Raw genomic sequence first — 27,212 nt, forward strand, 5'->3', positions numbered from 1 at the left:
TGCTCACGCCTCAGACTGACATTTGTAGTCCACTTGCTTGTTTGTTTTGCCTTGTATCTTGAAGCAGTGCTTGGACATCAATGTCAAGGAGTACTCCCTTTTGCCCACAGTTGCCCTCAGTTGATGATATCTTTCCTTCAGAGTTCTGTGCCACTGTTCATCATGAAACATCAGCAAGTTGGGCAGACTTCATCATTGAAGCTCCTGCCAAATGTGCCCCAACAATCACCCCTCTCTCAAAGTCACTGAAATCTCTTCCTCTAACCATGACAGCAAAATAATGAGTGACTATGCCTGTCCAGCGTTTTTTTTTCTTAGCATGATGGGATGCTAATTGCTTAATCGGGCACCACACCTTCTTTCAATAGGCTTTGTATTTGCTCAAGTGTTTCCTTTATTTTGGCAGTGACCTGTATATGTATGTGTGTGTGTGTTTGTGTGTCTTTTCTCGTTCCGGTGCTCAGGGCCTGCAGGAGAAAGTGAGGAGCTTGGAGAGCAGTGTGGCACAGGTGCTGGAGATCTCGGAGGAGCTGATGGTGCAGATGGGGCCCTCGGCTGCGGCGTTCATCCAATCAGAGAGCAGGAGCCTCCCCCGCAGGCTGGCACAGCTGGAGGGCATGCTGGCAGGAAGGCTGAGGGACCTGCAGGTACAGGCTAGGTGGAGGAGAGGACTTGTCTCCTTGGGAAAAGTGACAACTCATCAGGGAGCCATCTGGACCATCTTGGTCACTCAGTACCTAGTTCCTCCCAAAACCTCAACAAAGCGCAACAGTATCACTATCTGTACATCAACCATTATTTAGATCGTCAAGACCAATTAATTGGTCAGTATGGATAGGTGTTAGTAAATTGGGTCATATGATTAGAGAGAACAAATTGTTGTCATTTTTTGAATTATCTCATCAAACATCTCTTCCAGCAAAAGAACTTTTAAATTACTCAGAACTTAAACGTTTACTGTCTAAAACCTTTCCATTAAGTGAATTAAAACAAGAACTGGATAATTATAACAAACTCTTGCAGACTAATATACAAGTGAAGGCTCGAACATTTTACAACCTTCTTAATGCAAGGTCAGACAAGTCTTTTGATAGGTGTGCATCTCAGTGGACAGCTGATCTCTGTGTAGGGTCAGAGGACATAGACTGGGATACTGCATAATGTTAGTTATCCATTTAGAGTCCATTTAGAGCTATACATAACAAACTGCAAAATTTTAAGCAGCCTCTATTATACCCCAGAAGTATGGTATTGTCAGCACATACAGTCATTCTGGACCTCCACTGTGGGGAAAGCTCTCAGGCACCTAAATATCACAATTCCACTTACTCCCATTGCATGTATCCTTGGTGATTTATCAAAGGCTAAAGTAGCAATTCAATATAAACATACTTTTTTGACCCTCTGTATTATTGCTAAAGGAATAATATTGTGAAAATGTGTGGACATTACAGGACTGCTGTACAAAGAATGGATTAAAGATTTCATATAATTTACAGGGGAAACTTAATGAGTATAGGAATGTTTGGGGCCCATCAGAGACATACTTGAATGGCACTGGATGTTAAGAATATTAGTAGGAAGTTTTTTAATTTTTTTTTTGTGAATGTAATTTTTGGGGGTATTGTCTAATAACAAAAAAAAAGTAGTGGAAAAAAATTAAAAAATAAAGAAGTCCTCCAAAGTTGGGAGGGTGGAGGTGGGTTAAAAAAAACAAAAAAAACAACAAAGTGCAACAGATAAACGAAACATCTTGCAAAGCATATTTAGTGCTTCTTGCTGAAACACAGAAACCTTCCATTAGCAGCTGTTTAGATTGACATTTTTCTTTTCAATTCATTATTATTGCTAACTTGTTTTGCATGGAAGAAGTATTAGGTGTATGAAAAGAGAACGGAAAAAAGAACTATAATATCCGCAGCTGATCAAAGTGTTTGAATGATCTTGACCCCAATATAAAAGGTCATTTCATATGAGAAATGTGCAGATTAAGCTACCCTGCAAGACTCGTCTTTGAATCAGTTGGAATTCAAAGGCATGTCTGTAACAAACGTTTTGTTCTTAATTTCAAGTGCTGTCTTGTTGGGGTTTCAGGTAGGTAGCTAACTGCTTTTCCTGCCACTCTGCAGGATGAGCTGGAGCAGCTGGAGGAGTTCGACAGCTGCCTGGAGGTGTTGGAGAATCACCTGAAGGACTGTAAGGACACCGTGATCAAGACCCAGGACTCCAGCTCCATGCAGCTCTCAAAGGTGGGTACTGGGAGTACCCCTCACTACCCTGCAATATTATATTTGATTGTGCAGAACATATTCAGTGCACATACAGTATTTGCTTGATGCTAAACTAAAGTTTCATGACTAGTTAGGAGCCCAGACCATCTGCTGTGGACTGCTGCTGCTCTGTCCTATTAAATGTTAACTGCCTTTTCAGGCGGGCATGCTGAAGCTGAGTGCCCTGTCCCCAGACCTGCAGCTCCTGAACGAGCTCAGCTACAGGGTACCTCTGAATGACAGTGCAGCCCGGAGACTGCAGACCCTGAACAGACAGTGGGCCCTGGCATCTGCACAGGCAGTGGAGAGGTGCAGGTAAGGGGCTGTCAAGTGCCCAGACTGGAGGGAATTCTCGGTCTTCGCAGACACCCGATTAACATTTCAACAGTACCGTATTGTCCACAGCACCCTCCTGCATGATCTGGAAAAGCAGATGCATTTGACTTTTGAAAGTTGCAATATCCAGTCACAGCAAGCTGTGCTTTAAGGGACAGGAAGAAATGCGTATCGTAAACATTTAAACGCATTAAAGTAATTGCTGGGAGAATACTTGGGCACAAATGGGCCCATTTAGTCAGTAATTACTTCAGTTCCATAATTAACCACAGAGAGGAAAGGAAAACCAGAGACCCCCCCCTGAAGCTCAGAGGCCAGAGTGGAGGAGCGAAAGTGTGGGGCTGAGTGAAGGGACAGGGCAGGGCTTGCTCAAGAGCTTTGAGATCGTTTGAGAAGGGGTTCCTGCCTGGCAGGCGAGGACTGTAGACTCCTGGAGAGCTTCTAAGCGAGACCATGCGTGTGTCTGTGTGTGACAGTGTGCTGCAGGGCCAGGTGCTGCAGCAGGAGAACTTCCAGCAGAAGTGCGAGCGCTGGCTCAGCTTCCTGCAGGCCATGGAGGACAATCTGGCGGTGGACATTGCAGGCTGCTATCCCGGCCTCAGAGAGCAGCAGAGAGTCCACCAGGTACCTGCTCGTCTTCTCCTTCTCCTTCTTTCCCTCATCTTCTTGGTGCACTTCACTCCATACAGCAGTAGCATGACTATGCTACAGCCTCTAATGTGCCCTGAGTGTCCACTGACTTTGTGAGATTTCTTTTTGTGCACAATTGTATTACTATGACAGTAGACCTGGGAAATACTCTCACATGCTCTGTGTGAAATGTAATTTCTATAAGGTCTCCTCTAATCTTTTCTTGAGGAAAAACTTGCCCCTTTATTTATAGATCATCGTCAGCATTTTTAATCACTTACTCCTGGTGAAGGTCGCGGTGGTAAACAAGCTGAGCAGAGTAGACCAGACTTCATTTCTAACGCTTTTTCAAATGCCACTCTTTAAGAAAATACTGTTTACAGTGTTATTTCAGCGGACGTCCTGTCATCTTCATATTCCTTTCCTGTTTTTCTTAACTTGCTGCCCACAGTACCTGGAATTTTGTTGTCTCCCTGTGTTTCAGAGGTTCCAGGCCGAGGTGGCAATAGGCCACCAGATCCTGCACTCCGTCATCAGTGAGGCCCTGCTGCTGCTGGAGAAGGGAGAGGTGGAGGACAGGTATCGCTGCCACGTTTTATCAGAAACCTTCCTCTCCTCCAGATGTGTCACTGTGGGGAACTTCATATCCACATCTGTTGGGAAACTTAAGAGAATGAAACGGTGGTTGTAAAAAGCTTTCTAATTGTTCTGTGCAAATAGCAATGACGGACAGGATTGCTTAGACTAAATGAAAATGTGTTGTGTGACCTTCTAACACAGTGATTGTCATAGGACTCCTATATAGCTGTTGGTAATATAAAACAGGAAGCATCTTTATTAAAGCATATTATTGAGTGTGTGTGCCTGTTCACACGCTTTGTTGTTGTGGATGGCCATGTATACTGCCAAGAAAAAAAGATTTCAGTAAAAAAAAACAGCTTTTTCAAATTCTATCTTCAAACACAATGAAAAAATGAAAGACCAGGGCTCAGACTGCTTTTGCACTAGAAGAAAATGTTCCTTGTTGTGCAATGGCATGTACACAGCTAAAGCTATAAAACTGCACTGTGATGTGGAAAACAATTACTGCCTCTGGTAACTTTCCTCTGTGCTCTGTACGCCGTGATCTCCGCAGGAGCGACTTCATCCTGAAGCTGAGCCAGCTGAAGGAGCAGTGGCAGGGCGCCGTCCACAGGGCCCAGCAGAGGAAGGGCCTCGTCGACGGGCTGGTCAGGCAGTGGCAGCTGTACCGTGGCAGCCTGAAGAAGCTGAGGAGGTTCCTGGCTGACACTGCGGCCCAGCTCCCTCCAGCCAGCAGCCAGAGCCCCTCGGGGCTGCACCAGCTGAGGATAGCCCTGACAGAGATGAAGGTACAGCAGGGAGAGGACATCACTGCAGATGGCTGGACGCCTTAAAGACGGAACTTTTTTCAATATGAATTTGTTACTGCTGGGGAATCGTGACTGACCGGTTGCGGTAATGCTGCCACTGCACCTTGAGTGAGATACTTGACCCCAGTGGTTCCAGTTCAGCCGCCCTGCTGTATAACTGGGGACCAGCATTGCAGTGCATAGGGGTGCTGTTTAGTCCATCTTGTTCTACAAAACCAGGATGAGCTCTGGTCTAATAATAATAATAATAATAATAATAATAATAATAATAATAATTGCTTACACTTATATAGTGCTTTTCTGGACACTCCACTCAAAGCGCTTTACAGGTAATGGGGATCCCCTCCACCACCACCAGTGTGCAGCCCCACCTGGATGATGCGACGGCAGCCATAGTGCGCCAGAACGCTCCCCCACACACCAGCTATCAGTGGGGAGGAGAGCAGAGTAATGAAGCCAATTCATAGATGAGCTGCTGAGGCTCTGGTGTAGACTTGACCTTTTTTGACTTGTATTGTTACTGAGGGATCAAGACGAGGAATGCTAGGAATGTGGTGTCCACGAAGAGGCACAGGGGACAGTGTGTTTCAAATTGAGGGCTGTTTAGAAAAATATTTACTACGTCTATAAGGTTACACCTGTTTTTTTTTCCCCAGTTGGGAAGTCAAATAACATATCATATAGAAGGCTTATTTACTAGTCTGGTGGGCACTTAAAATTCTTTTTGGCTTTCTAACCCTTTTTCCTACATGTGCTGTAGATGTAGCGTGACACAAAATGCTTTCTGAATCAGGTGCGTTAAGTTTGTTTCAAATCACAGGCACAGAGACTGTCTAGGCTCAGAGGCATTAACCACAACACTTTTGGTGTGCTTGGGAGTTTTTATGCCTGAGAACTTCTGTTGAAATGCCAGGCATGCACGCTTTTCTTAAAACGTGCAAAAATATGAATAAATAAAATAAATAAATAAATAAAGGCCACATTTATGTTCAAAGATTGGTACCTCAGCAAGGCTCAGTTAAAGTCAGAAGTCAAATGAGCCCCATCTATTCCAGGACAACACTAGACGGAGTCATGTCCCCTCATCAGATGTTATGGAACAAAAATGGGGCACGGACTTGAGAAATCAATGGATGTTTTTGTGCTAATTTACATACTTCTTTAATTTATCTACATCCCAGAATTCTGGAAATGTATTTTAGCTGCTCTGGAGTGAACCCTCCCATTGCTGTGTGTCACTATGTGTCCTCTATCCCCCTCACAGCACTCAAAACTGCTGTTCCAGCGCCATCACAGCAGCTACGTTCAGGCCCTGGAAGGTGGCAGGCAGCTGTTCTCTATGGGTGATGCCCAGACCCAGGCCCTGCTGCAGGGGGAGTTGAGTGGCCAGCAAGAGGCCTGGGAGCACACATGTGCTCTCCTGGATGAGAGGAGCACTCTCATAGCCACTGTCCTGGAGGTGAGCACTGTCCCTGTCCTGGGCCTGAGTGCCCTCCCTGGAAAAGCTGAATCCGGCTGGGAGTTTTTCTCCTTGTTTAAAGATTCTGGGACTCCTTAACAGCCAATCGTACCTATGAAAGTACCAAACCTTACTGTGTACACAGAATCAACGGCTGGTTCTGCTTGAGGCCACTATTTTTAATGCTTCCATTTTCAACCTTTAATTTTGTATCTGTTTTAAAGACCTCAAAACCTTCCCGCTGCTTCTACAGTATTTATTAAGAGGATGCTTTCTGATAGGCGTCACATCCTGTCCCATTCTGTTCGGTTGTACTTACTACCGTGAAAGACGCAACAGTCAGAAAACGTCCACAGCTCAGCAGTGTAAAACATAGATCCAATAGTCCAAGTGACCTACAATCTTGCATTATTAATACAAGGAGGGCCTGTGGAAGGAATGTACATATACAATAGGAAAATCTGTCTTAATCGTGTTCTAATCTACAGTTCAGACAGCTTGGTATTAACCCCAGAGCGTGCAGCGTTAAAAAAGGAGTACAGCGCTTATTCTATCAGAGCCACATTGCAGTGCAGTGCTTCCTGAGGTGAGGGTACTCTGTGCTGAGCAGATGGACACAGGCGGTGGAGGACTGTGTTACCTCCATTTGGATCCATGTGTTGCTCTGTGTGTAACCTGCACTCTAATTCGAGAAGTGGGTCCACGTGGTTTGGCAACCTGAATATTTTCCCTGTACAGAATTTGTCATTGGAAATGAGTGTGTTTTTGCAAGATGGTGTACGAAAATGCCATTTTCTAAACAAAATAGAGTCACATCAACTGCCCTAACATTATAAAGTAAAGCTTTTGATTAGTGAGCATCCGATCTATCCGATCTATCTGTGATTGATTCCCATGAGCTCCCTGCTTTATGCAGTACTTTGTTTTTGTTTACGTGTTCTTCTACAGGTGCTTTAAACATTAAATCCGTATTTGCCTCTAAACCTTGATGATGAAGAGATTTCGCCGCAGTGCAATGATGGAAGGCAGCTTATTGTAATTCTGTCTGGGGTATTAAAGCATGTGAGCAGAGAGCTGAACTATCTCAGCTGTGTACCATTAGCACAAGGTCCCCTTGCTCCAAGGTGAACTCTGATCTTGTTAAACCCTGTTTTTTTTCACAGCACACACTATTTCTCAACTCAACCCACAAAATCCCAGCACTGTCAATTCACCAGACCCGTGTACTGATGGAAGTCGTACATTTTTTGGTGCTTTGTTTTTCACTTTGCCCTAAATACAAGAAAGATTCCAGGGCAAATCCCTTTAACTTATATGACAGTTTCGAAAACAGCCTCCTCTGTGCTAAATCTTTCTAATATCTCAGATGGAATGTTTCTGTTTTCAATGTCACGACCTCTCTGAAGTGAAGCTAGTTTGTTGTGAGGCTTATCTAATGCAAAAGATCACTACCTACATGACTTGGACAAAGCTCAACATCCTCATCTCAAGGGATTCCTTAATACAACCTCACCATTGCATTGCAAATTTCTCTTTTATAAGTCTTGTATAGCAGCATGCATCTAACATGGAGAAAGGAAAAGGGCATAGCCTTGTGTTCCTATGTTTTGGAAATAAATACATCACTGAGAGGAGAACGAGAAGTATAGAGTGAATGAGAGAGAATGTTAAGTACTTTTGAATCCCTTTGTGTTTTTTAGCGGTCATGGTGACTGAGAAAGCTAAAAGCAGTGCTGTGCAATGAAAACTAAATTAATAAGTCTGAGTGTTTGCTGGAGTAAGTAATCAATACCGAGCTTTTCACAACTAATCCACAGTGGATCTTGTCTGATGTGCAGCATCTCTCAATCTCATAACTATTCAGCTTTAATCCCTGCACAGAGGAGAACAAATGTTGACAAGGAAAATATTAGAAAGATGCATTGATGTATACCAACAAGATTGGCATCTGTGCTATAAAGAGAATGCTATTCCATTAATTATTGATTCTTGCATGTTTTTAGCTAGGCAAATTTAACTGCTGCTCCTGTTTTTTAAACCTCAGCAGTATTTCTGGGAAGGAACAGACCCCAGCTCAGCAGAGAGAGGAAGTGAGGATTAGTTAAAGTCGTGTGGCCCTGTTGCTGAGCTGTCAGTGTATTGCTATCGGGGCAGGAGAGCTCTCTCGCCAGAGCACACTCGGATCTGCTCTGACATCGTAATAGGAGCCTGATGGCACATGATCCTAGACATAACATGAAATTGGCACTGGGGATTAGCAGATAATGCCAGAAACCTGTGGAATTCCACACCAGCTGCTGGTAGCAGAGTAAGTCTCGTGTGGCTTGTGAGCAGCCCAGTTCTGCAACACTAAGTGAGAGTCGTCACAGTGCTGTCTACCTTGGTAAGTCCAATATTGCTGCACAGTTATTTTGTTTTTATAGACATGTCACATCTGACACAAGGATAAGAAGTAACGTTAAAAATATAATAAGCAGATTGGACAAAAAGGGGAAAGGACCGATGATGGTCATTTCTGAATTTCAGCCTTGGCCGTGCTTCTTTACCGTTGGCTGGGGTTCCCCGGTGCAGAACGGGGACAGTGTCTCAGGGGTGGGCCAATACAGGTTGGTGTTCTGTGTATTTTCCTCTGGCACTCAAGAGATGCTCTTTCCCATACCCAGAACTGGGAGAGATGCCAAATCAGATTTGCTGAAAGCAGAGACAAGCTTCAGGAAATTGGGACCAGGGTGAGCACTCCTCTGCCAATGCTGCTGGAGGAACTGCCCTCAGCGGAGAAAGACGCCAAGGTACCCGTCGACTGGCAGCGGCAGTGTTCAGGCACAGCCTTGCGAAAGGAAAGTGGATTCAGCTGGCGTGTGACGATGATTATTAAGTCACTTTGTGGTGCCGCTTTTATGACAGAATTCATGTTTGTGGGTACAGGTGATTCAATTAAAGTTGTCGTACGTGGGAAATGTTGGAGTCTGTGTGTAGAAGTATGCAGAACTCCAATCCAGGACACTGCGTAACAGTCCGGGTTTTGGATCCAACCAGCAGCTAAACGGCTGTCGCTTTATGTTGGATGTAAAACTCACATGTTCAGCGGTAGACATTATTCCTCTTGAACCACCACTCTGCAAAAAATAAGAGCAAATGCAGTGTGTTTAAAATTAAATCTTAATATTTTTTGATAATTTAATGATTTTTTTAAAGAAAAACTGAATCTGGGCTGTTAATAGGTTTCTAGTTTAACCCGCACAGCAGGAGGGGAAAATTCAGAATTAATCTACAGCGCACTTCAACATAAAAAAAATAAATATTTATCTACAAATGCATCACATACCTTATATTCCTGGAGGGATGGCAGGGACCTTCTGTAATCTGTAAGAATTGTTTACAAAGCAGTGCATTTCTTGAAAAGCTAACATGCATTAAAGCCATTATAAAGAAACAACATTCTAAAATAATGGAGAGCAATTTCTATTAATCTTGGGTGTACTTACATTGTGGGACAGCATGGAAAACATTCAAAAAGACAATGTAGCAGCACTTTGGTATGATTTCCAAATGTGGATGTGGGCAGTCATAAAAATCTGTTCTCTCTTTAAAGTTTAAAAACAGAATAGAGGTATGCAGAAAAATTACAAGTATAATAATAATAATAATAATAATTGCTTACACTTATATAGCGCTTTTCTGGACACTCCACTCAAAGCGCTTTATACCACCACCACCAATGTGCAGCATCCACCTGGATGATGCGACGGCAGCCATAGTGCGCCAGAACGCTCACCACATATCAGTTATTAGTGGGGAGGAGAGCAGAGAGTAATGAAGCCAATTCATAGATGGGGATTATTAGGAGGCCATGATTGGTTAGGGCCAATGGGAAATTTGGCCAGGACGCCGGGGTTACACCCCTACATGTGGAGATGTATGTTTCTGGTCATTGTTCTTTTTTTCTGTTAAAATGATCAGAGCTCCAGGATGAATTCTGTACCTGTACTTTACTTCTTAGCAACAATGAAAGCTGGCTAAGGCTGGGAGATAGAGGTTAGTTAGCACACAAAGCAGGGAGAAGTTGCTAACAGGTTTGGCTCTCGCTCTGCATGATCCCCTCTGGCTCATTATGTTATTATCCCCTCCCCCAGCCCAGCAGGCCTTAATCCTGAGAGTTCGCAAGAGGCAGGAGTTAACACTGGGGGTTGTGTGGCTGTTGTGATGTTATGCAGGCAACAGAGGAATCGCTGGAGGACTGGTTTCGCAGCCTCACGGAGCTCACCAGCATGAAGACCGAGGTGTCCCAGTACATCATCGCAGACGACGTGTTTCTGCTGCAGGAGCAGGTCGAGCACCTTCACTGCCAGTGGGAGGAACTGTGTGTGAAGGTGAGTCTGGGACAGGGCTGTGGGTGCTCAGACAAAGAGGGAGCAGACCAAAACTTTACTGTGTGTGTGTTTACAGCCCCTTGAGCAGCTTCAAACACTGGAGCATGTTGAGAAAGGCAGCAAATTTTCCTTTGGTCAAGCAGGACAGCGACTGGTGCAATAGTGTTTGCTGTATGGCTAGTGTTGTGGCTATAAGCAAGCCTCCATTTGCAAAGAGTTCCAAAAGTATCCAATGCTTTGGGGGAGGGGTGGGAGTGTGCACAGATTTCCTGTTTTGTAGGTTTCTAGTGTTTTAAGAAATGTTTAAGAAAAACATTTAAGCCAGTTCAACAGAGATTGTTAAACGAACCCTAGAAATGCAAGAATGGTGCTTTATTTAAAAGAAAAGTGTTGAAAGGAATAATTGAAGCAAATGATAATGAGAAGATAAAAAAAACAATCACTACCGCAATACACTTGCGTTGAACGATCATAAATGCTGTGAGTGTAGAGTCGTTTTTTAATACGGTCTTGCAAAGTGCTATAGTGATATTATTAACTTAGAAATAATATCTCCAGGCAAACTACATAGAGATGAGTAGACTTACATTTCTAAAATTAAACAGTCTTTGACTTGTTACCTAAATACTGCTGCTGATGATGTCCACACTTTCTGGTGCACGGGGTTTCTGAGTTCAGAGATAGTGCTCTAGTCTAGATGCAGTGGTACAATAAAAGCACAACAGGTTGGCAAGCCAGGTGGCCTCAGCTTCTGCAGGAAGTGCTTTGGAGAGGCAGATGGCTAGGTTGTCATGGGAACCACCAGGCTGCTCTTCTTTGTTTTGGGGATCAGATGCTTGTTTGGGGACCTTTGGGGAGCGCCGTGTGGATTCAGACTGCGTCCCAATATCAATCTCTTGTCTCTTGTCAAAGAAAAGATCGCTCCCTTTTAAAGAAGAGTAAGCCTCTGTCTTGACATTAAATGATTTTAACACTTAACTCAGTCGTTTACTCAGCCTAATGCAGGAGATTTCGGTGGTGTCTCAGCAGGTACATCTCTCTCTGTCACCTCCAGCTGGGCCAATTACAGGTTTCTAAGTGTGCAACAGCACTCTTCTCTGAATTCCAATAAGAATGACTTTCAGATTAATCGGACGCAGTGGCTGCGTGAATTATGGGATTTGCATTAAGCATACTCCCTTAAATATTCCTCTTTAGTATTAGTCTGGCAGTATTAAAATAATGTAGACTAATGTAACTTTTTAAAAACTCTACAACACACTGGTAGATTGCACTGATGTAATATTTATTGTATTGTGTTTTGTACAAATTTATTAAACCCTTCCAAACCCATAGTTTTGCATTACAATCCGGGATTTTTAAGACTCAGTTCTTCTGCTAATTATGTCTTTGCTACTTTTGACTTTAACCCTGGTGTCAGGAACAACGTCCTGGTATTTTCAAGGTACAAAACCTTCATTTAATGATACTGAAGCAGCATTTCATAGTATGAAGCAGAACACTTTGATTGCTTATTTTCTAACTGCAAAAATCATTAGCATTAAATGCATTAATGAGAAACAAGTTACTCTTAGCACAGCTCCATGAAGTGTTCAGATTCTCCTTGTTTTCCAGTGATCATTACCTGTCTTAAAAGTAGTGAATTGCACTGGGGGGTGGTTTGCTTTCTGGCTGCTCACATTCCATATGCTGTGCTCCACAGGTGTCTCTGCGCAAGCAGGAGATAGCTGACCGGCTGAACGCCTGGATCATCTTCAATGAAAAGAACAAGGAGCTTTGTGAATGGCTGACACAGATGGAAAACAAAGTGGCGCGCAATGCCGATCTCAGCATCGAAGAAATGGTGGAGAAGCTCAAGAAGGTAAAGCCAGCTCAGGAGGAAATTAATCTGTGTTATACAACATTGACAGAGTCTATAATTAACCTGCAGGCTAGGTTATTAAATATTATGGAGCTAATCTAGTCTGTAACCCAGTGTTAGCAGAAAGTAAATGGGTTCTGTTGCATTGTGTAGATACGGTAGTTCCTTAGAACAGAGCTGTCATGTACAGCCCTGACTGGCACCTGCGTAATTGACAGTTCTGATGGATTGTATGGACAGTGTCCCGGAAGAGAACTATAGAGGCACAAAGTTGTCTGTACAACAACTGTGTTTCCTCAGAAAGCAATGTTCAGATGTGTCACACAGGCTGTTGTTACGTTCAAAACCTGCACTGATGCTGGACTGTGCTTGAGGCTGCTTTGCAAAGTCAGTCTGATTATACTGAAGGTGGAAACCACTAGAAAGGCTCCATGTATCGGTGATAATGTATGACTGTTTTTCAGACACCTCGATGTCTGAAAAATGAGAAGGAGGAAGGAGAAATTTTGCTCATTCTTTGCATCTTCTAGCTATACACTTCCACTGTCGTGTGGCTCATGTACAGTACAAGGCTGAGCCCCTGGGAGTAGCTCATCCCAGTAGTTGAAGAGGCAGTATGAGGCTTTTTTTTTTCTTCAGACATAAACGAAGGTCCTGACAACTTGGCCATTAAATAACCCAAAACACTGTTGGAAAAGTAGAGGCGTTAACGTTAACCGGTGGTCTGGTTTATCCCAGTCTGGGTTTGTAAAATCTGGCTTCGCTCAAGGTCCCCTCCCTTTATTAGTTAATTTAATTCATCTTATTTCTCCACCCAAAGTGCTGTGTACTGGGGCAGCGTGTGCAGAACGGCTGCCCTGTGTCATCCAGGAGGCGCTGCACTTCACTGGTGGATGTAGTGGGTCCCCTCGACTGCGATTAGGATGTTGGGAAAATGCTCTGTAAACAGAATTAATGAATTCTTATGCTTAGTGAGTGTTTGCCGTGTAAACGATTCTGCAGCACACACATTGCACACTGTAATTGGGGGGTTGTGGGAGAGGAAGAGTTTATGCAGAGTTTATGTCAGTCTTTGGCTCTGACTTTATCAGCTTGGCTTTATGATTTATACCACACCAACATAACCAGAGGATGAAAGTTCACTTTAAAAAAGGAAGGGCCATTCAATAAAGTGTCAGAGTCTGCCGTGCTACTGCACACAGAAGACGCTGCCTTACTGGGATTAGACATTTGATGTTCTTCTTTGTGCCTCAGTTCTCGGAGCAAGACTCAGGCAGTGTTGTGCTTGAAGCCAGCAGGGAATTGCTTTGAGTTGGTACGGCCCCCTTTCTCATAGCAGTGCTTTGAAAAGACCCAAGGGAGAGGAGAAGGGGGGAGGGGGGTGTCGTTGGAGGACAAAAAAGATAAAAAAGTACCTGCTTCCTGTTGCTCTTTAAGGACTGCATGGAAGAAATCAACCTCTTTAGTGAAAACAAGACTCACCTGAAGCAGCTAGGAGAGCAGCTGATCAAGGCCAGCAACAAGACCAAGGAGACAGAAGTTAATGACAAGCTGAAGGACATCAACGACCGCTGGCAACACCTGTTCGACCACATTGAGGCCAGGTAAGGACATCACTGCTGACTGCAGACTGAGGTGTAGCATGCACAAGCCTTGGAATCACTACCAGGGCTACTGAAACACCTAACACTGCACACTGTTGAAATCTCAAGAACACTTATAAAGAGTAATTTATTGCTTGATGTGTGTGGTGCACATCTAAGATGGTTTTGTGGTTAAATGGTTAAAGTGCTGCCATTCTATCTAACTCCTACAATAATACATTAATAATAATATGAAGCCGCTCATTAAAGTGACAAGAAAGTGTTGGGGAGACAGATGAGTGCTGCGCAGTGCTCTGAAGCTCAGTGGGAACGTATGGGGAATTGAAGTGTTTGCAGTGGTGCTCACCCATGTCTTTTAGAAATAGTTATAGTAATGTCTGGCTGAGTCTGTCTGAAGCTATGGGAGTGGGACTGTCATTCCCTGTCAAGAGCCCAGGTGAAATGCATTTTCCCATTTAGTAGCAATGATTAATCTTATGACTGGAAGGAAGCAGATCTACTGTTTTGTGTGATGTGGAATTCGTGATTAATCACATGCAGTTGTGTCAGAATGGAATTTCACTGGGGTATGGAGTATTCAACTCTCGCTTTTCACAGCCCTAAACAGGTTCAATAAACTGTTTTTCCACTGATCTGCCTTCAGAATCCCCACCGTTGTGTCCTGCCCTTTACTTCAGCACATCCAAAATACTGTTGTTATGTTATTTATATTGCCTGAATCGAGGCAATATTTAGCACAGGGCTGAGTTATGGAAGACTGCTAGCTTTCAAGTGATTAATTGGAGCTAAGAGGGTTTTACTTGTTGTCACGATGATAAAAATGCGAAATCTCCAATGATTAATTCATGGAGAGAGTTGAGCTGTCTGTAATATTGTTCAAAAGTTTTTAAATCAACATGACTGAAGGCAAATCATGGGTTACGGAGTCTCTGCGAAGTAAATTTTCTTCGTTCAGCATTGTTACTTTAGAGTGAATTTTAAGTATTAGCTGCTTGTCTTTTCATTTTTACCCTTGTCATGCCTCTAACCTACCCACCCATTTTCCTTCCCAATTTAGTTGAGTGGAAATATGTCTCTATAATTCTGAGCCAGTTCGATTTCTAACAAGCACACGTGTTCTTGGTGCTGTATGTAGCTATGAAGTAGAATAGTGCTTCTTTGAAGAGCTCTTTCCTCTTCGTGGTGATCTTGATGAGTACACTGTCGTGATTGAGCAGAAGTGGTCCCTGCATCTTCCCAATATACTGTATGTAAACATCCACCCAGAAAACGGTGGCAGTCATTAAGAAAGTGCACGAGGGGGTCAGATGTTCTCTCTGAACTCTCTGAAGTGCCCGCCAGGCAGATGGCCGAAGCAGCCGAAGCTGGGATTTAGCGGTGATGCTTGTTCTGTTCTTGTTGACGACAGTGTCAGATTTGCCATATGGCAGGGGCTACAGTGCCGCTCACATGCTGCCAGAGTTGTTTAGATGCCCCCCCCCCCCCCGGCTGACAGTGGGCGGAGGCTGTCCGATTACATTAGCGCTGAAGTTCCATTAGAACGCAGTAGAAGAGGGCTGGAGGCCAGGATTAGCCAGCATTCCACACTCTCCATACAAGCCATTCTGCTCCTGTTCTATTGAGAATGCCGTGCAGTGGACATCTGTTATCTAGTTAGACAGACAAGGCAGTGCTCTCCGTACTGGTTTTAACAATGCACTATGACGGCTTTCTTTTCAGCACTCTTAATTGAGTGTGTACATTTGCTCATTCTAATCCCTGTACCAGAATTTTGCATTGTAAATGAAACAGCATACAAGATGCATCTTTACAGTTTTAGTGTCAAAGTTCTTGAAGTGTGCATTGCCGTTTCAACGTTATTTAGCAATTTGCTATTCCTATTAATTACCGTGCGATTGGTCGTCATAGAAGCGTGGTCTTGTTTTATGTAAAATATTTAACTGTAGGTCAGTTTGAAGGGAAAACTTTGGAAGAGCAAGCTTATTTTAATGCGCCAGACCCTGCTTTTTCCTGAAGCCTCTGCCCATGTGTTTGCAGTGCCTGAGGTGAAGTTAAGCAGGAATGCCTGCTGTCGTGGTGCTTTCCCATGTTGACCTTTCTCTCGCTCAGAGCGTCTGTTACCCTGACCGACTCTGCTGGCCCTTGCTTGTTTCAGTGTCAGAGACTGGACCCGTGCTGAATTCCCTTCAAACCTGCAAATGTTTTTCCCAGCCTCCCAGTGTTGTCTGAACTCACTCCGCAGGCGGTATTAAATCATCTGCCCAGTACGATCGCTCTGAATTTCCTGTTAACTTCTCGTCACCAGTATAGCTACATATAGGGAGGACTTGTGCAATAGCCTGTGAGCGGTGTCCGCATGCTCCAATTTGAGTGGAAAATCTGGTAATGACCCTTCCCACTCATGTTTCGAAGTCGTACGGTGAAGAGAAAGGTGAGGGTCAGGCCCTTCCATTTCCTGACGGCTTCTGCCGTTTCCCAGTGTGCTGGCAGGATGCCAGGGGACGTCGCTGGACGTTTGGGAGTGTGCTGGAATTGCGGGAGTCTCTGTGGGCCATTTTCCCCTTTGAGTCTATGGAAATCACTCTGTCTGCGATCTTAGGAGGCCCTCACGCTGAGTAATCCCCAATTGTTTTAGGGATGAACATGCTGCACGTTACAGCAAGATTTCACTGTGCCTGTCCTGCTACTGTGGAGGTGGCTTTGACATAGGATATACGGGGGCGTGTGTTAACTTAAATATTTAATTAAAACAGATTTTTAAATTATAAAAAAGAAAAAACATTTTTACGTATTTCAAAGATGTGATTTTTAATGATATATTATACGTACTGTAGACAATCTTTTGTAAGATTTCTGATATATAGTACATATCGTACCCTGGGAGAAACGGAACCGGGATCACCGTGAGTCTGCACCCTGCGTCTCCCAGCACGACATGGGGAGACAGCCCTGGAAGTCGTCTGCCGGGGGGGGGCAATATTTTGCAGCCATCTTTTGTTCCAAAACATAAGCGGTTGCGGTTGGCTCCACGCCTGCAGCTGCTGTCTGCGCGCTCTTGTCATTGTGCTGCAGGCCAGACTGCTGCTAGATGGGGTCCAGATTGTCTGAACGAATCGTGTTCTAAGCAGATGCTCGTGTCCCCTGTTATCCAGTTTCCTGACCTTTCTGGCCTGGGTTTCTGGCTGTTGCTCATATCCTTCTTTGTCAGTCTCTGATTTAAGGCTGGCTGCTGTTTGAAACCTCTGTGTCAACAAAGTACGTGGAAAGAGAGGTTTGTTTTGAGCTGCTCGTTACTTTTCAGCATCTTTTTTTGGAATCCTCAGAAGTTGGATGTGTATGATGAAATTATTTTTATAAATATAATGAAGCATTATCATTAGAGTTGGGAGTTGTGTGTGTGAGCTGCAAAAGAAAAAGTACAACTTAATGAAACTTTTTTTTCTTTAATTTTGCTATTCAGCACACAATTAACCTCTACTTTATGTGTTGTATTTAGCCAACAGACTAATGAGGGTGAAAAAGCTGCCTATAATGTGACACTGCTTTAAATTTAAGCCTAGACTTACTTATTATGTGGAGTTTATGTTGCTATGGCTACATATTTGTGCTGGAGAAATATGGCATTATGGTGCTTCTCAGTTGTCATGGTTACCCAGAAGCTCAGGGCAGGGAATGGGACACCTGACTGAGTCCTGAAATCGTGTGGGTCAGGGAGGGCCTGGCCCGTTCTCTGATGGCCAGGAATGTGAAAGCTTTTCTTTTCCGAATATCTGGACATGTGGGATCTTCCACATCAAGCTGTAAATATATTGTTACAGTACTTTTTTTTCTTTTGTCGTGTCAACAATTTCATTCTAAAGACCATTTCCTGTTTAAGGAACTTACATCATTTACCTCGAGAGGGAAAAATCAAGTCTCCAGATCAAAGATTAGTAGGGTTTGATAGTCAGAATCATAACTTTGGAATTTACACCTGCAGTTACCAGCTCCATGAGTTGATGAATGAGGGCTATAAAACTGCAGACAGTAAAAATGGGTCTGATGTGCCTGTTCCAAGTGGCTGGTTAGAAGTGGCTCTGTGTTTGGCCCTTCAAGCTGCCTCTCATGTCTGCCAGTGGAGGGCGCAGCCTTGGGAGGGCACTGTTCTTGGCTCTCCTTGCCTCTTAATCCTCGCCCCCAGGGACTGCCAGTGATAGGCATGTCTCGGGACCCGTCCTTCAAGCCAGTCGGTTTCGTTGAGCTGTTTCTCCGTCGTAAAATGCTGACGCTTCCTCTTGGGGTGGAGGACTCTGTATTTGTCCCTTTCTCTCTGGCCTTACTCTCTCTGCTTGCTTTCCTGTGAGCACTGCGGAGGTGAAGTGCTCCTGCTTGGTGTTGAAGTCTTATTCGCAGAGGACCTTGCTATAGGGTGACTTCAGATTGTTTTCACCCCTCTCTTGCAAAGAGGGAGAAAAAAAGATGTTAATTCCACACTGGCGGGCATGCGGTTTCTTTTATTTAGCTCTGGGTTCCATCTCCTGGTAAGGATAAACTATCAGCCTGCAATTAATCTGTGACTCACAGATTAACTGCAGACTGATATTTCATCCTTACACAGGAGCCTATCAATTAAATAGTGTGCTCTTCAGGGCCCACTGTTTATCCTAAGGTTGAGCTATTTTGAGTTTGAGAGCCCACTGACAAGGCGAAGAAGAGTCCTGTTTCAGAGGCACATGTGAGCTGTTCTGTAACATAAGCGAATCAGTGAATTCATTTCATATGTTCTGCTGTTGCAGCTTGAAAAGATGACACACGGTACATTTTTTTATCCTTCCATCCTTTATATCATTGTAACGGCCATACTACAGTACTCTGTGCGGGGCTGTTGTTGAGGTGCTGTGAATGTCTTATTTGATTCTTCCATGGCTACTCAGGTGTATAGCTTATCAACTTACACCACACTGATCTTCTGCAAGCCTTCTCTTTCTGTTCACCCGCATTAAGTGTTAATCGGGTGCAAGGAAACTTTAGTTGTTTCCTCCTTCTGCATAGCAACCATTATAGGAGAGGCATTTCAAAACGGCAACAGTGACGTGGGCCTGAGAGAGGGTCAGCTGCCTTAGAAAAAGAGGGTCAGCTGCCTGGTTAAGGTCTGAGGTCCCGGCAAGGTGAAAGATTAAGTGTGAAAAGGAGGGAAAGAACAGAAGTATTTCTCCTGCACTGAGAATTATGTTCAGGTACTCCATTTTTTCATTTGTGAGACTGATGAGTGATACATGAAGCAAGTGTTTAATAAGCTCAGGGGAATTTATAATTGATCCTCTCTGCTCTGGCTCTCTCTCTGCTGGTAAATCAACTACCGATGTCGTTGCACCGGATGAGCTCACATTCAATTTGACTTTATATCGGTGTAACACAGTGTTTTATGTTTACAGAGCCCCCTTCAAGTTTTTTTACCAAACTACTTGCGTTGACAAAATGAACGTTAACCTTGCACCTGATGTTTAGTCGGTCCATTAAAGTTGCTCAAAGCATGTTTTTTTTTTTTGTCCTTGGAGCTGTGGGCAGGGACAGTAGCGGTTTAGTCCGTGTCGGATTTTTTGTCTAGCACAAAGCCGGCCTCTCCTTGCGACACCCCTTGCGAACTCACGGCGGCCTCCGCGCGTGACTTAATTAGCCCGACAGGTCGTCCGCTTTCCGAGACTTTTCCCTCCTTTTTCCTTCCCCTGGTGTGAAGAGCGGCTGCCGTCGCTGTGATAGGCGGGCGAACGAGCCTGTGGCCGGCCCGAGAGGAGCTGGGCCAGTGAGTAAGGAGGCCATTAGCAGGGGGGAGGGGACTAGCAGTGTGCAGAGCATGAAGGAGGCAGAGCCAAGGCAAGGACTCTCAGCTGGGTGACATGGACTAGCCTCGTAGAGCAGTAAGTAGGTTTTGTTTTTTTGCAGTAATCCTAGCTCTTTTACACTGGTGCGGTATCGATTAAGAATAGAAATTGGCGGCGAGATTAGTGAACGTTTAGCGTGCAGTGTGAGTGAGGAGGTGCAGAGATGGAGAGAGAAGGAGGGGGATGGGCTCTGCTTTGTCAGCATGTATGGGTGCCTGCCTGCCACTACCAGGCTGATACAGAGAGACTTTCTCCGTGCAGGGCGGAAGATGAGAGAAACCTGTTTTGCCTACCACCACCCCCAACATTTTTTTCAATTGCATGAAGCAGAGATCTACTACCTGAATGAAATCACCGTTTTAGGTGCATTGTTCGCTGCAGAGAGATCAGTGCGATGGACTGAGCTAACAGGCTGTTATGAAAATGGTACAGCCCCACTAGTCTTGACACATGAGCTTAGGACATCTCATGTTGCCTGTGTTGCTGCATGCAGTGCAAGCTTCACCTTTCACAAAGACAAGGAAGCCCTTGATGGGGAAAAATCTGGAGACCTTAAAGTCAACACATTTAACCAGGCAGCAAAGTCACACAAATTTAAAATGTAAAAAAAAAATGCAGAGCAGAGATCAAGGCATAAAATCTAGTAGCAGGTTCACTTAAACAAGGCTTATCAAGTCATGGCCTTCCACTAATGAGTATAAATTGACAGTAGCATCTAAACTGAACTTGATTGGCTGACCTGATGTCTTCATTTGACTGTTGTATTATATGAAAATAAGAGGCTTTCAAAGGCGCCTGAAAATGAAAGCATTTCTTGTCATCTGATTATCGTACAGAATAATAAGCGTAATCTACTGGCCTGCTAAATACTGCACGGGGCATGTTTTCAGTCAAGACTTGCAGAGATAATCACAGAATATAGTAAATGATATATAGTACCAATATATGTACTACAGAATTTGTCAAGTATGGCTGAGTCTGTCTGGTTTCTGTGGCATGCAGGGGATCTGCTCAGAGAATGTCATATACAGTTGAGAAATGGTTCATTTCCGTAGCAGAGCCTGTCTAAATATTCCAACGAAATAGTTCATAGTTAACCTGGGGAACCTGGGGCTAATATTTGCTTCCATTTTTTTTAGGCATGCAATTTATATTGTCAGAAACAAGCACCCTCCTGTAAAAGGATAAATCATGCTCCCTGAACTTAACAGTCGCAGGAAGAGGGACTACAAACTGCTGCTGAATTGTAATGCGCGTTGTTCACTGTGACACAGGTAGAGCAGTGTGCACTTCTCTGATCTCCCCAGATGTAGCAAACGAGCTGATGTGCTTCTCAGAGCAGACGGAAATAATCCCGTTTTAAGAGGGATTTGGGGCTTTTCCCATTAAAATGTAGGCTGAATTATGTGACAGTGCTTGGCTTAGTGGTGAGCTTTTAGAACACAAGAACAGTTACACATAGAAAGAGGCCTTTCATCTCATCTTGTTCATTTGGAGTTTTTCCCTGCTCTGTTGTTAGCACATATGGATTGGGACCTAGGATTTAATATCATATCGGTGCATATACATTATGCTGTCAAGTCATCTTCCATGAATCTTACATTAGTCTTAAATCATTTTAATTTTGTCCGTGACAGTGACAAAAGCATTCTCTCTCACTATTTTTATCTGGCAATATTCTAACAATATATTGGTTGGTCTAAACTAGATCGCACATTCAGACATGAAAAGTATGATTTCTCAAGGGATTGCTGGAACAGATAATTCAGTACATAGCTCCTCCCTCTCCAATATCTGGGTGAGTCGCACAGTTCACAGATCACACATTCTACTGCTTCTTAAAGTGTCTGTACATCTGGCCTCTGACTCCAGAGCTCCATTGCTCAGAGTCCCTGCCTTTGTTTGAACATGGACAACACTTGGTGAGGGTGATTTCCAGGCACAGGCCCTGCGAGCAGCAATGCTTGATGGCCTGAATGGTTGCAGGGTGAAGAAGCTGAAGGATACACTGGCCACGGTACAGCAGCTGGACAAGAACATGAGTAACCTGCGCACCTGGCTGTCCCGCATCGAGGCAGAGCTGGCCAAGCCTGTGATCTACACCATCTGCGGCGATGAGGAGATCCAGAGGAAACTAGCAGAACAGCAGGTGGGTGGAGGACTCGCAAGGACCTTGTTTTTTATTTCCTAGAACAAACAGATTAAAAAAACAAATATTTATTCAACAGGTATCTTCAAAAGCTGGCATATTTCGTACAGCCAGAAGGCTGATCTGTGGTGGGCTCCTGTCCTGTGATCTTAATGGGTTGCAGGAGGCAGCTGTGCTATAGAGAGATTGTACTTATGGCCAGCAGGAGAGATTTCCACTGAACAGACTTGTATGGGACTTTTGCAGGAGGGATGGTTCACCTACTGTCTCTTAATAGATGTTAATTAGAAGAAAATAAGTCACAGTCTTCTGCATTTTGCAGTACATCTTGTCTGATGGCTGAGAAGCCAAGACGGGCAGAAGTACTTGGACAAGGGCAAAAAACAACTTTGATCGTGACAGCAGTGGGCCTCTGCAGAGGGAGGAAGTGTCACAGGTTCCATTACTGCAGTGACGGATGGCAAATAGACAAGGAATACATTAACATCCTATTTCACCTCCTGCACTGTGTAGACATCTTATTACTACTAATTGTTGGGGTCCCTAGTAATTCTGCACCCCCAGCAAAGGGAGTACTGGCCTTCTGTGACAATAATGGAGTACTTATTGCTGTTGCTGGTAGTCTATCCATCTTCATTCCGTTAGCTGTTGTGGCTAACATAATCTTGGCTGTAAAATCCCTAAAGAAAGAAAGATGCTACAAGCACTGACAGCAGAGAACAACACAGCAGATATCCAAAGATTCTCATGTTTAATTAACACCGTCAGTGTGGAAATGAGCAGCAGAAGGGTTAATTGCACTGGTTGCTTGCGAACTCCTGTAAGGTGATTTGCATGTTTTTAATCCTGGGTCAGAGATGGAGTGCACCCATGTCTCTTTCTGCTCCATTGCTTATTAATACTCATTAACATCTCAAAACAAACTGGGTAGCCCCTCAGCTTTACAAAGCCAATCTTAATTACCTTGTAGGAAAGTGAACTTGGCCTTGGTGCAATACATCTAATGACCCAGTGTAAAGATTTTGACTGGAGCAAAAGGGATTATGCTTCGGTATTTACGTGTTATCCAGATTTCTTAACATAGTTTGCCACCCAGAGAGCCTGTTTAAGCCCTTGTGAAGTTATATTATATAAGTTATATAAGTGATATCTGCTACAGTGAAATGGGGTTATTGGGTGCTATAGCTCAACAGAGCCTCTGAGGGTGCAACTTCCTCAAAGCAACTTGCAGAAGATGTTCCTCTCGCTCAGATGATGGTAAGGACATGAGAATGTTTATGCATGAAGTATTAAAACTTGATAATACGGTGCATTTGCAAAATATTTATTTAAGCACAGTTAATCTCCTAACTAAGAGCAGTAAACCATTTTTACATCTGGTTCTCGGTGCCTCTCCTCCACTTCAGTTTCTAGTTGCACTATGTGTAATTTGTCAAGTGTAAGTTTCTCTTTTTGAAGGGCGGTTTTAAGAGTTTAACACAGATGCTCACTGGGTTCATTTTGCTTGTAACTGGAGGTTCAGTCTCCTGCAGGCCTGTGGCTGTGCAGGGATCATGAAGGCCAGGAAGACAGTTGCCAAAAGGCACTTTACCGAGTAAACAAAGTCTTGGTCTCATTGGGCATCTTCACACCACGCTCTCATTTCATCAGACGTGGCTAGAAGTGAAAGATATGTAAAAGCTGTACTTCCTGCAGAGTGAAATAGCTGTTCCGCCAGCAAGATCCTCTTGTTAGACTTGTAGGTCTTTGTGCACGTAGAGTATGGGTATCTGCAGAGTAAGAATAACAACAACAACTAATATTATACTAAATTACATTTACTTACGTAGCATAAATACATTTAAAAAATGATTCCAAAAGCTCTTCACCTCACAGCAGGTCAGCAAGCAATAAACTGTAACTATTAGGAAAGGCTCATGCACATCAGTGTGTTTTAAACTGTATTGGAGTCTTGGAGTAAAAGAGCTGGATGAGTAGTTGCTCACATAGTGCAGGGTGAGTATACACTAGACTCCACAATGTGCAGAATGCGGGGCTAGATGAAGGGACATTGCAGAACTGCTCTTCAGGTGAACATGAAGGGAATCCACTCTGTCGCCCTTATGCATCAGCGGGGTCTGCAGACTTGTAAACTTCCTCTGCGTTCGTGCGCGCGCGTGTGTCCCAGGACCTGCAGCGAGACATTGAGCAGCACTCGGAGGGCGTGACGTCGGTCCTGAACCTGTGCGACGTCCTCCTGCACGACACGGACGCCTGCACCAGCGAGACGGAGTGCGACTCCATCCAGCAGACCACCCGCAGCCTGGACCGCCGCTGGAGGAACATCTGCGCCATGTCCATGGAGAGGAGGTTTAAGTGCGTGGTGCCGCCTTGTCTGGGGACACTCGGCCCCATCACCCACACCTTCTGCACAGGGCTGCTCGATAGCATGGTCTTGATGCGGGGCATGTTGGCTCGATGGCTGAGAGATTCCTGTTCAGATATGGAGATGGGTGGGGCTTGAACAGAGCCGGAGCGAAGCAGGGAGCAGAAATTATTCCGACATCTCTATCCTCCCTTTAATTTTCCTTTTGTGCAAAACTCGACACACGTTTTCACATTGATGTACAGTACAGTAAACCCTCTGTTTAATGGACTGATAAGGGGGAAGGGATGTCCATTTTTTCCAAATGTCTGTTACATCACAAATTATGTTTTTTTCAGGTAAAAAACACACTATCACACTATCATATGAAAACATAGGTATTTGTGTGTTTAATGGAACTCCTTCACTTATTCTTCAAACAATTGCAAGTAACACAGTCAATGAAGAGTGTCCCTGTGCCTTCTGTAACATAAATATACAAGCGGTTTATTTCACGTGTCAGAAACATACAGTATTGTATCAAAACCATCAACGCCCATCATAAGTATCTGACCTTCTCTTACAGGGCACCATTGATATTCCTGAATGTTAAACTTATGTAGCGTTCTATTTTTAACTTGTTTTTACTATTTTCTCATTGTTCCAGGGAAAGGCCGGCTGTATTTCTGATTTTACAGATAAAATTCCCCTTTTAGCAATTTTTTTATCTGTGAAATCTGAAGTCCGCTGACCCGAGGGTTTACTGTACTTTGGAAGGCTGTAAACAGCGAGGACCCCAAAGCTATAAAATAGTTGACCTACTTTGTGCCACCCCAGGATCGAGGACACCTGGAGGCTGTGGTGCAGGTTCCTGGAGGACTATTCGCGCTTCGAGGATTGGCTGAAGACCGCCGAGAGGACGGCGGCCTCTCCCAACTCCGCGGAGGTCCTCTACACCAACGCCAAGGAGGAGCTGAAGAAATTCGAGGTAGCACCTTGTTTAAAAACCGCTCGAAACACAGCGGGCCTCTTCTAGGACAGAAAGCCCTCTACCTGTTGGGGTGTTTACTGCGTATGCACCAGACCATCCTATTAATAAATACAATTGCAGACATTTATGACTAGTGTGATGCTGGTGAAAACAGTATTTGTGGTCAACCTCAACTTTCAACAACTCAACAAGTAGTGGATTATAAAAACCCTCTTTTACACATGAGTTCATCATCGCCTTATTTCTTGTCCTCTTTATTCTGCTGTGTGAGTCTGAAGGAACTGCCGTTTGCTCTGCATTCGCTCAGAAATTAGACACTTTCTGTGTTCTGTTAGACCTCGCATACAGCAGAGAGAAGGATTTGAAAAGTTAAGGAGAAAATAACTTGATACTGATTAGAGAGGAGGTTACTCTCGGGAGAAATCCTATTCTCTTGGTGTCACTATAAAGCTAGAGATTCACGGATTTGGATATTCATCTGATCATAACAACATCCCTCTTCGACAAGCAAGGCACTTCTGCATGTTTCTGCAGATGCTTTCAGAGTGAGATTGTTTAAAAAAAAAAAACTGAGATCTTTTTTTCAGCCTGTATCTGTTTTGATCAGTAAATGTTCTGGACCCTTTTACAATAAAATCTGTTAAAATGTCTGGTCTTAGTGAATATTTTAACCGCAAGGGAACTGTCTTCCTTGTCTTTGGAAGGAAAATTTAAAACATCCACATGCCCACATGTGACCGCTCCAAATCCCTGTGATCTGGATTTGTTTCGCAAGCATACAGGAGTTGTAAAGTCAAGGAGTGTGGGGCAGGAATGTCACACATGTTGGTCACAGTCATTGCATGTGTAGGCAATGAGCCTTCAGCTACTGTACAGTCAGTTCCTAAGGGGAGCCAGAATCACAGACGGGACCTCCAGTTGAGCTCTCATGGGAAGTCTGGATTCTGCCAGGGAGCGAACGATTGCTCCTGTTCCCTTCCCTTGGCCTGACGGAGGTCACTCATCTCCCTTCCTCCCCTCTCTCCCAGGCATTCCAGAGGCAGGTCCATGAGCGTCTGACCCAGCTGGAGCTGGTCAACAAGCAGTACCGGCGCCTGGCCCGAGAGAACCGCACCGACGCGGCCAGCCGCCTCAAGCTCATGGTCCACGAGGGGAACCAGCGCTGGGACAACCTGCAGAAGAGGGTGTCCGCCATCCTGAGGAGGCTGAAGGTGGGTCTTTCTCCCCTCCTGGCAGCTGGCAACCCAGGGACTGTCCTAAAGTCTGTCGTTCTTGTATACCTCATCACTGGTCAGGACGGATGAAAGATGTCTGTGGGTTCTGTTCCTGTCAAGTTCCTGGTGGTGTTGAGGTAAGTATAGAAGCCCCTGTACTACAGTACAACATGGGCAGAGGAGGAATGTGCCAGACATGTCTCATCTCTAGATCTCCAGCCATCTCTGACTTCAATACCATTCTGTCTGTCCACACCCTTCCAGAGAAGATGTAAAGACCTGGTTGAATTTTGTTCAACCAGTTTGAAAACTGTGATGGAAGTATGTACTCAATGTATCTCAGTGAAAATATGTCAATTAAAAGATATACAGTATATTTAGCAAATAAGTTTCAAAACCTGGAACCTTTTAGTGCTTATATTTTTTAAATTGTTATACATTAGCTCAGGAACCCGTATTAATATAGAGATTACAGTTAAAACAGGTAGAATTTTCTGGTGACAATTACTCAAGTAACCCACAGAGGTCACAGAGAGCACATTCAGAAAAATACTTCTAAAGATTACTAGATTGATCCCATACTTTCTTTTAGGAATCCTGAACCGTGTTCAGAACAGGTCCAGCAGTACGTCAAATTAATTCATGTTGCTGTCAATGTTGAAAGATGTCCTACTTTGTCCTGCCACTAGGGGATATCCTGTTGAAATATCAAGGCAGCCCAGTCCACATCAG

At 44.1% G+C, this 27,212-nt stretch overlaps 1 protein-coding gene across 4 annotated transcripts in view; it reads left to right on the forward strand.

Moving 5' to 3' along the window:
- The window catches only part of syne2b (spectrin repeat containing, nuclear envelope 2b), a 151,950-nt gene that overhangs the window by 111,530 nt on the left and 13,208 nt on the right, over positions 1-27,212 (forward strand). For 3 of the 4 annotated variants that reach the window (XM_069193151.1, XM_069193149.1, XM_069193150.1), the window contains 15 exons: positions 465-647; positions 2,130-2,249; positions 2,431-2,585; positions 3,083-3,230; positions 3,721-3,815; positions 4,372-4,606; positions 5,892-6,086; positions 8,750-8,875; positions 10,301-10,456; positions 12,159-12,317; positions 13,755-13,921; positions 21,769-21,931; positions 24,099-24,286; positions 25,113-25,263; positions 26,295-26,477. In XM_069193151.1, coding sequence (XP_069049252.1) covers positions 465-647; positions 2,130-2,249; positions 2,431-2,585; positions 3,083-3,230; positions 3,721-3,815; positions 4,372-4,606; positions 5,892-6,086; positions 8,750-8,875; positions 10,301-10,456; positions 12,159-12,317; positions 13,755-13,921; positions 21,769-21,931; positions 24,099-24,286; positions 25,113-25,263; positions 26,295-26,477 — 2,424 coding nt within the window. Of the gene's footprint in view, positions 1-464; positions 648-2,129; positions 2,250-2,430; positions 2,586-3,082; positions 3,231-3,720; positions 3,816-4,371; positions 4,607-5,891; positions 6,087-8,130; positions 8,470-8,749; positions 8,876-10,300; positions 10,457-12,158; positions 12,318-13,754; positions 13,922-21,768; positions 21,932-24,098; positions 24,287-25,112; positions 25,264-26,294; positions 26,478-27,212 lie in introns of those variants that run through there. The other variant, XR_011190212.1, reaches the window with a different exon arrangement.

Source organism: Lepisosteus oculatus, chromosome 8 (genome assembly GCF_040954835.1).
Source record: "Lepisosteus oculatus isolate fLepOcu1 chromosome 8, fLepOcu1.hap2, whole genome shotgun sequence".
NCBI classification, from domain to species: Eukaryota; Metazoa; Chordata; class Actinopteri; order Semionotiformes; family Lepisosteidae; genus Lepisosteus; species Lepisosteus oculatus.